General features: G+C 36.4%; 1 protein-coding gene across 4 annotated transcripts in view; it reads left to right on the top strand.

Moving 5' to 3' along the window:
• The window catches only part of CDK14 (cyclin-dependent kinase 14), a 603,701-nt gene that overhangs the window by 360,421 nt on the left and 233,833 nt on the right, over positions 1-9,447 (top strand). For all 4 annotated transcript variants that reach the window (XM_011996009.1, XM_011996010.1, XM_011996011.1 and 1 more), the window contains one exon: positions 1,013-1,133. In XM_011996009.1, coding sequence (XP_011851399.1) covers positions 1,013-1,133 — 121 coding nt within the window. The remainder of the gene's footprint in view (positions 1-1,012; positions 1,134-9,447) is intronic.

Here is a 9,447-nt window from a genome sequence, read left to right as displayed (position 1 = left end):
AAAAAAAAATATTCTTGTCACTAATGAATACAGCTAGATGAAAAACTGTCATACAGGTTTTTTTCTTTTAAAAAATGACTTCTGTAGATTTTGTAATTTTTAAAATAATTGCACATTCATTCCACAAATCTTGGGAAAACACTCAGAAAAAGTTACTAAAAAATATGGATAATCCCATATTCCAGAGGTAACCACTGAAGACATTTAAATGTATTTTCTGCCAAACTTTTTTCTTTTTTTTCTTTTTTAGAGGGAAAAAAAACCCCAGACCTGCCAATCTTTATTCTGTGCATGAGTATTTATAGTTATGAGGTCAAATTGCATATACCTTTTCACTTAACACCTTCCCAGTTTAAAAAAATTCTTAGAGGAATTTTAATTTATCATATATAATCTCATCAATGTATGTACCAGATTTGACTATTCTTTTATAGTTATTTATTTAGATGTTTTTTCAGAAGAGCTTCTGCAATAAGCATTTCCTAGTGAGTATTTGACAGAACACTGAAACCACAAGAAATTGTAGGACAATTCTTTGAGGAAAGTGTTATACTCTCATCTTGCAGATTCACGATACGCATTAGAACAATTAAGAAAACTGAGAAGTTTCACAATTTAAGTATTCTTTAACTTTCTAAATCTACTTTTTTCTCAGAGTTATTTGACCAAGGAACCCTTTCTCACAATACTTATAAATCTAAAAAATTCAAGATACTTCTAAGCTCCTGTGTTATTAATAGTTTATGAATTATTTGTGTACTCTGCTGATATTTTATTAGATTCATGACATCAGTGCTTTATTAGGAAATATAAATGTTTTAATGGTTATTAGCATGTGTTAAAAACAGAAACCACAATATGCTTTCCCCAGCTTTTTATTAACTTTGACATTGCACTCCTGATTTTGTATTAAAAGATCAGGTTTGACCTTTAAAACTGTGAACATTCAAATTTTAATTCCCTTGTTTTGCTAATGCCTCTTAAACTTCTTTATGTTTCATGTAACCCACAGGTCTTGCAAGAGCAAAATCCGTCCCTAGCCACACATACTCCAACGAAGTGGTTACCTTGTGGTACAGACCTCCAGATGTCCTTCTAGGTTCAACAGAATATTCCACCTGCCTTGACATGTGGTGAGAAATGGAAGCTTTACTCTAGCTAATCTATCTGTAGTGCTTGGTCTGGGTCAAGCCTAGACAAACATCCTAACAGTTTGAATGAAGATTAATGGTGTAGGAGTGTTTGCCTGCATGTGACCATGCTGCTGGATGTTTAAAAACATGATTGGGAATGTTCTCTAATTAGAGTCTCCTTTGCAGATGGTGTGTGGTAATGGTTCTTGATGGACAGGGGGAGAGACATTTTTCTAACTGTCAGTATCATGATTTGTCTCTCTAAGAGTCTTAATTTGTGACCATATCTTATAATAAGGGAAGTATATATCTCCAGACAGCAACAGGATTGAAGTAGCAGGGAGTATGTTTAAATTTGCAACAAAGCTCTAATGAGTGGTCTGAAAATTTTGGTGTAACTGTTAGGCACCAATTTGACTCACAGTATGTACCTGAAAACTTCTGACACTAGTTATCCAAAATGAAATAAAATGACTACTTTAAAAAAATATTATATGTTTAATTTTAGGTCTCACTTTCACACATGCTTTAGCAAAGCTTTAAAAATCTATTTTATGAGGTCCAGTGACTGTCAAGATTTAATTCATAATTAGTATTAATGGTAAACTATGCTGAGTTCCCTATTAAGTGTGAGCCAAATCAAACAATCAAATAAGGGAATAATCTAATTTTTGGCATGAAGGACAGACTGTTGAACATGTCTTTTATTAATAGAAAAATTTCTTTTCTAGACTCACAGTTGTGTCCAAAGTAAAACAATTTACATAGCACATGGCTGTTTTATAATAGGAGTCATCTTCCCTGAATGATTATGCCCCCATATGTAGAATTCCGTGTGTTCATGTAAGTTTATGACCTCAGTAAAACTGCAGTATGTGTTGTTTATCTTATTGTTATATACTTACTTCAGTCCTCTACCCCCGGTAATCTTCCCTTTTCATAAATTGGCCTGTGATGAGGCCTGCCTCTTTCCTGATGTTTTTGATCCAAAAATGTTATGGTGAGAAAACAAGTTTCTCATGATCTAGGGCACAGTGCAGATTTTTTTATGTTCCAGCAGCCCTCCCTAGGAATGAGACTTGGGGATTTCTAAAGCCACAGAGGATACCTGCAACATTTTGTGTATATGAGAACACATTTATTTTTATTGAAGTGTAGTTCAAAAGCTTTCAATAGAGCTACAAGAAAATCAGACAATCATACAGCTTAAGATCTGTTGTCATAAATTTTGTAATGCGTTATACTAAATCTAATAGCATTTTAGTGATATTCTAAACCACTGAGAATAAAGCTGATCATCTGTCATTAAGGGGCTGAGCTAATCTTTATTTTATCACACTTCCTGGCCTTTTTGGGGGGACAGTTGTTTACACAGTTATATTTTTTTCCCCAACACAGGGATTTGGGTAAAACAGATATTTAGATAATTAGTGTAATGGCAGAAAAAGTTGAAAATAAAGGCCAATGAATGAATGAGGATGTTACTTACTTTCTTATCCCTTTCCTACTTCCTGACTTATAGTTGGCTATGCAAATAGTGATTACTTAAGATTCTTGTGTTATGGGGCTTCTCTATTTTTGGGGTATAGAAATTCTAGATTGTCTTTCAGTGAGGTCAGTTAGGGACTCTGCTAGTAAAACATTGGTTGGAAACATCTGTGGCTTGGAGCCAGTTTTGTGTTAGTTGCTTGGCAGTTCAGTTAAGACTCTACCCTCAAGAACATTTTTTTACATACTAGTGGCTAATGTTTCCCAAACCTTTAAAATCACCAAGAACCAAATGGACTGTGACATAATATGTGTGTTTCTGAGATGTAGCTCAGTATTTGATTTCCAGCATGTGTCACTTTTTCTTCCACGTGTGTGTGTTCATTCTCTCAAGGAAGACAGTTTGGACACTTTCTGCCAGTTTGCTTTGAACAGAGAAGAAGAAGACTTATTTAAGTGGAAAGGAGGAAAACTGATAGAAAATAGTAGACCCCAAATGTCCTTTTGTCTATATGCCAAGATTATTCATCACCAGAACTAAATAGCAAATGTGTTATGTCTGAATAGCTTCCCATGCTTACCGGCTCTTCACTTACAAGCCTTAAAATCTGTGTTATATCTATGGTACACCTGCCTGTCTGAATCTGATTTCATTTCAAGCCATTTTCTAAAAGCTGTCTTGTTATTATCCTATAAGTCAAATAAAATGTATTTTTCCAGTTAGAGAGAAGTTCACAGGCACTGATTGCTGCATAATCGATGACATCAATGGTGGGTTTTCAGAGAACTAGAAATGGGACTATAATTGAGTCATGGCTCAGCTGTAGCAAAGAGAAGTGCAAATATTAACCCATGGAGAATAGCAGGGAGGCAGGTGGCAGTAGTTTCAGGCCTTTTTACAGTTCATTTATCAGCATGGGGCAGTAAGGTCGTAACTAAAAACTAACGATCCCTATACAGTGTTACATTTTCCAGTTTTCTCTTTAAATAGCCACAGGAAATAAAAATATTAATGAAGACACATATGCATTATCATTTGCCAGCAAGTGATGGAAATCAGAGGTGGCCGTGTTACGATTTCCTCCTCCAGGTCTCCAACACTTGCAATAAACAAACAACCCTGTGTGATTTGGGAACTCATCAAGATAGCTAGTTTTTGATGCTTTTATCAATATGGATAGTTTCTGATATTTCTGTCTCCCTCTGTAAAGGAAATTTTAAGCAGAGGAATCAAATTGAACATTTCCTCTGTATAACTTCTCTTAATTTTTGGATTTATAACTCTTTGAAAGTCAAGGCATAGGAAATCATTGCTAAGCTTTTCTAAACCAAAAAGGCTTACTAAGTTCTGAAAGCTACATTAAGAGACGTGCAGATATAACAAGCAGCTTCTCTGTGTAGTTCTTCCCTTGCTAGGAAGCTCTGCTCAGTTGAGGTCATTGTTCCAAATAAGCTGTATATTCCTCTATAGAAGTTCATAAATATGTTTAGAGCTGCATTTATTTTTTGAAAGCAGAAAACCAGAAGGTCACTTGGGATTATTTTAAGGGCTTAATTTTTAAAGTAGGGTGACCAAGTCATTTTCTGCTAATAAATGATTATCTCATCAAGACCACAGTGCTTTGGGGGTGGGTAAAATATATAGTAGCACTACCCTGAGGTATCAACTACAGTACTCCCCAACACCCCAACAGTATGTGAAGAATGATAGCATGACAGTCTCTTCCTTTCATCAACTTTTAAAAAGCTAATTAACATATTAACTATGCTTGTCAAAATGCAGGGCAAGTCATTTATAAATAAGCCTGTCAAATGTAATGAGATTGCATATTAAATCATCCATTTCTCTATTACATCTCTGATTTAAGATTAAAATTGATTTATTTAACATTGTAGCAGCTGGGTGGTTAGAAAAAATTTCCATACCACTCTTGATATATAGAAAAATGTCCACATCAAAATTGATTTTGCATATATTAGAAAAGAAATTGCCTGTTTATTAAGTATTAAAAGGCCATTTAGCTTTGCTTTTTTTATTAAATAAGTCTAATCACCATACATACTGGCAATATACAAAATTCTGCCATCATCTTTAATGATCTTTCTTGAACCAAGGAAGTGTATATAATAAAATAATGTTTCTTAGGATTTAGGTTTATTTAGTAATGTTTTAAGGTAAAGAATCACAAATTAGCTCTAGCATAGCCCCTACTCTGAAAATCAGTTTGTTCTATATGAGGTCCTGTGGTTTGATTTGAGACTTGAGTAATAATAATAGTAACAACAATAGGTACTTCTATTGAACACAAACTGTATTCTGAGCCCTGTTATGCATTTTAATTACTTACCTATTTTACCATGATACAGTTTGAGAAAACCAAACCCAGAGAGACTAAATAATATGGGTAAGGTCATGCAGTTAGTAAATAGAGTACATATTCAAACTCAAGGATAACCTACTCAAAGCCCTTTCTTTTTACAAGATACTACATAATCTCTTAAGATGATTTGTTTACAAATTGATCTTTATTTTACCACTAGAGCAACTCCAAAACACAAATACAGCAAAACATAGATTTTATAATTTAGGTTATATTCTGAGTCATGTCCTTTGTATAGCTCAAATATAGTGGGTGTCTTTCACTGTCTCTCAACAGCTTGTGGACTCTTTTTCTCTCCTGCCATCAACTTTTTAAGACATTTTACTATATAGTTTTATGCAAGGAAGAGTTTTTTGTTTTTTGGTTTTTTTTTAATAAACCACAACAGGAATCACTGGATTGAATACATTTTCACAAGACTAGTACTATTATGCTGGCGTGTATTAATATTTTCCCAATTCCTAGCAATTACTCATTTATTACTTTCGCTAAAATGAACGAGTTCATTTTAAACCAAAGGATAGTAAGAATGAGAATTTGAGTTCACGAGTTATACTGAATCATCTATCTGTCAGCACTGTTTGTACTATTTCTAATTAATCAGGTCATAAGACCAAGGAACATATGAATTAGTTACTGTCAAATGTGACACCTCTTTAAGAGTTCTTGAGAACTGCTCAAATAATGCATGATCCAAGTGACTTGTTGGTGTAGCCACCGAAATGCAATACAACATAACAAAAGAACTGGGGACAGTCAGAAGGACATCCAGGAGATTGAAGCTGATCTCATGGTGGTAGCCATGGTTTCTAAGCCTACTCCCACTACGGAAGTCCCTTAAAATTAGGATGACCCTATAGTTTATTATTATACCAGGACACCATTGAGAGTTAATAATTCTGCCGGGATAATAGATGTAAAACAGAGATAACTGTGACATGTGGTCACCTTTCTCATAATGCACTAGAGCAATAATTTGCTAAATACTACTAAACAGAAGAGACTTAACACATTCAAGTATTTAATTCACACTAAAGACTGCTGACTACAAACTCAAATTCCTTGCAACAAACTTAATGTTACATTGCCTAATACAAATTATCTCTGTAAGTACAGTTCTCTCATATAGATTATTGTGGCATTTTAGAGTGGCTACCAAAGTGCCAAATTTAGTGATAGCTTTGGGATGCTGAAAGGAAGCACCTCTATTTTTCTGTCAAAAATCTAGTGTGGGGCTGGGCACGATGGCTTACAACTGTAATACCAGCACTTGGGGAGGCCGAGGCAGGTGGATCACCGGAGAGCAGGAGTTCAAGACCAGCCCCACCAACATGGTAAAACTGCGTCTCTACTAAAAATACAAAATTAGCTCGGCATGGTGGCACATGCCTGTAATCCCAGCTACTTGGGAGACTGAGACAGAAGAATCTCTTGAACCTGGGAGGCAGAGGTTACAGTGAGCCAAGATCGTACCATTGCACTCCAGCCTGAGTGACAGAGTGAGACTCCATCTCCAAAAAAAAAAAAAAAAGTCTAGTGTGGTTATAGTTTTTATATTCCATTGTTGTTTATTGGTGTGTATGTCTGTGAGAGAAAGAGTATATGTGTGTGCGTATGTTTGGTCATTTATTGTCAATAAATTAGATGAATGATAATATGTAAAATGAGGCATTGATCTACCAAATCTCTTTAAGAATAAATAAAAATTTCCCCATTTTAAATCAACATTTGCACAATAATTGGCTATCCACAAACTGGTTTTTGGGTGATTTTTAAATAGCCAATCACAGAGACTCAGTTTCATGACATTATTATAACCCTTGGTATACTCAGCTGCCTCACTGGTTTGTGAGAATAACAAGAGATGGTTACATGTAAAATTTTTTAAGAAATATAAAACTCTACAAATGTTGAGAATAGTGTTCTTATCAACTCTTAGAATGTCAATCAGCCAAGCTAAAAATACTGCATTTCTATTGGGGTGTAGCATCCAAGGGTGCTATGGGATATATAAAAGCTGCTCTATTTGGTTTTAGGGAAATTAATACACTGTCTATGTCTTGAGAATCAAAAATAATTTTTGGCCCAGGATATTCTCATCTTAAGAGAGAGAGACAGTGTGTGTGTGTGTGTGTGTGTGTCTGTGTGTGTGTGTGTTTTAATTTAGTAATATGTAGTCAGGAGTGTTGGCTTACACCTGTAATCCCAGCACTTTGGGGGCCAACGTGGGAGGATGGCATGAGGCTAGGTATTTGAGCAGCCTGGGCAACATGCTGAGATCCCATCTCAGCAAAATATAAAAATTCTGTTAGCATGGTAGAGGGTGCCTATAGTCCCATAGGAGGCTGACGTGGGAAGACGGCTTGAGCCTTGGATTTCAAGGCTGCAGTGAGCTATGATCACACCACTGCACTCCAGCCTGGCCCCAAGAGTGAGACCTACAAAAATGGGAATATTGAGGAAGATGATGGAAGACAAAGGTTTTTTTTTGGTGTTTTTTTTTTTTGAGACGGAGTCTTGCTCAGTTACCCAGACTGGAGTGCAATGGCGCGATCTCAGCTCACTACAACCTTCGCCTCCCAGGTTCGAGAGATTCTCCTGCCTCAACCTCCTGAGTAACTGGGATTACAGGCGCCCACTACCATGCCCAGCTAATTTTTGTATTTTTAGTAGAGATAGGGTTTCACCATGTTGGTCAGGCTGGTCTCGAACTCCTGACCTTGAGATCCACCTGCCTGGGCCTCCCAAAATGCTGGAATTACAGGCATGAGCCACCGCGCCCGGCCGACAATGGTTTTTAAAGGAAAATGAGAAGAACTACATAATTTTTTATGATAATTATCCTTGACTACAAAGATCAGTAACAAGGGTGGCGGCATCTGACATTGGGCAGGCAGATGTCTTCATAGAAGTATTTTTGTGTGTGTGTAAGGTTGCAGTGGCCTTTGTGCCAGGCTGTGTTTTTTGCAGCCTTTTGTGATAGTTTTCTTTCATGAAAACCCTTCCTTCGTGTCCTTCCCCAGCTCTGTTTTTCAGGGGTTTTAACACAAGTGACTCCATTTTGATTGTGACAACTTTCACAAAATGTAACCAGCAGTGTTTTGCTGTGTAAAGGAGAGGCATTGTTATAGTAGAAAGCACATTGAAAACCTAGGTTTAGCTTCCCTCTGCCACTTCTTAGCTGTGTGATTTTAGTTGAACAGATTCCTTAGCTACTCCTAGCTTCAGTTTCCGAACCAGAAAACTGTAACAATAAAACCTATTGCAAGTGTAACCCATAACTAATACATACCACAACAATAACAATAGAAAAACAGTGATCTTCTGCCTCATCCATACCCACCCTTTAATCCTATTTTCCAGAAGCAACTACTTTTAACTCTGTTTGCTTTTAATTATTTTTTATTTATTTTTACTTTTAACTCTTTTAGACATAGTACTTCTGTCTGTCTTAAATTGCTTATATTGCTATTCATTGATTTACTATTTTCGACACTGTCTACTAAGTAGGTATTATGGTAGATGAGGATTTAACTTGCTTCTGTCAACCTTCATTATACTAATTTATAATCTATATCTCATCTTAGAACATTTTTAAATATTATTCATGCTTAAAGTCAAGTAGTATTTATGATTATATATTTTCTTGTATAACCTTTTGCTTTTCCTGGACTTAATAACTGTCTGTGATTCTTATTAGTTGTCTTTGCTCTTATGGCTAATTGTGAAGAATTTGTCAATTACCTATGAAAACGTATTTTTCAAATTCTCAAACACAACAGCAGATCTGTCAGTTCCATTTACTTTTTTTACATCTCCTTTCCTCAACCATTTTCTTGAAACTTTCCTCTCTCGGCTTTCTGATTTCTTGCCTTAGCACAATGTAGCACTTCTTATCTCAGACTTCATTTGCTCCCCAGTCATCCCCATCCCCACTTTGTCTCTGCATGGTGTTGTAGGTCCTAAGCCGGTTATTCTCTGTTCTCTTCCCAGTCTGTTCCCCACCGTCTTCTGTCCTGCCCTGTGTCTTACTTGGCTGACCCCTAGGGAATTGCATCCTCTGAGCTGCCATCACTTACTGGTTTCCAGCTGGGTTCAGGCAAAAACAAGTGGGAGGAGAGAGTGACTGTGTATGTTTCCCTAATTCTTCCCCATGTTAGACCATGTTTCTGGAAATGACTAACTACAACTTCTTCGGGGAAGCTTCTCTCCCATGGCTCTAGCTCTCAGTACACACTAATCACACTTAGTTCTTAGTTGGAGAGGGAGTCATGGATTCCTGCTGTTGCTAGACTCGGAGTATTTCAGTATGTCTTATTGGTTCTCTTATAGCTCTATTTGTAGTCACTTCTGGGTTGCATCCATTTTCCTTCTGGAGTGTCACTGACTGCAGATTCCCTTTATCTGGATTCCATGTCTTCCTCCTTTAGGTGCATTAGAAGAAT

This window comes from Mandrillus leucophaeus, unplaced genomic scaffold (genome assembly GCF_000951045.1).
Source record: "Mandrillus leucophaeus isolate KB7577 unplaced genomic scaffold, Mleu.le_1.0 Scaffold50, whole genome shotgun sequence".
NCBI lineage: Eukaryota > Metazoa > Chordata > Mammalia > Primates > Cercopithecidae > Mandrillus > Mandrillus leucophaeus.
This window is presented reverse-complemented; position numbering and strand designations above follow the sequence as displayed.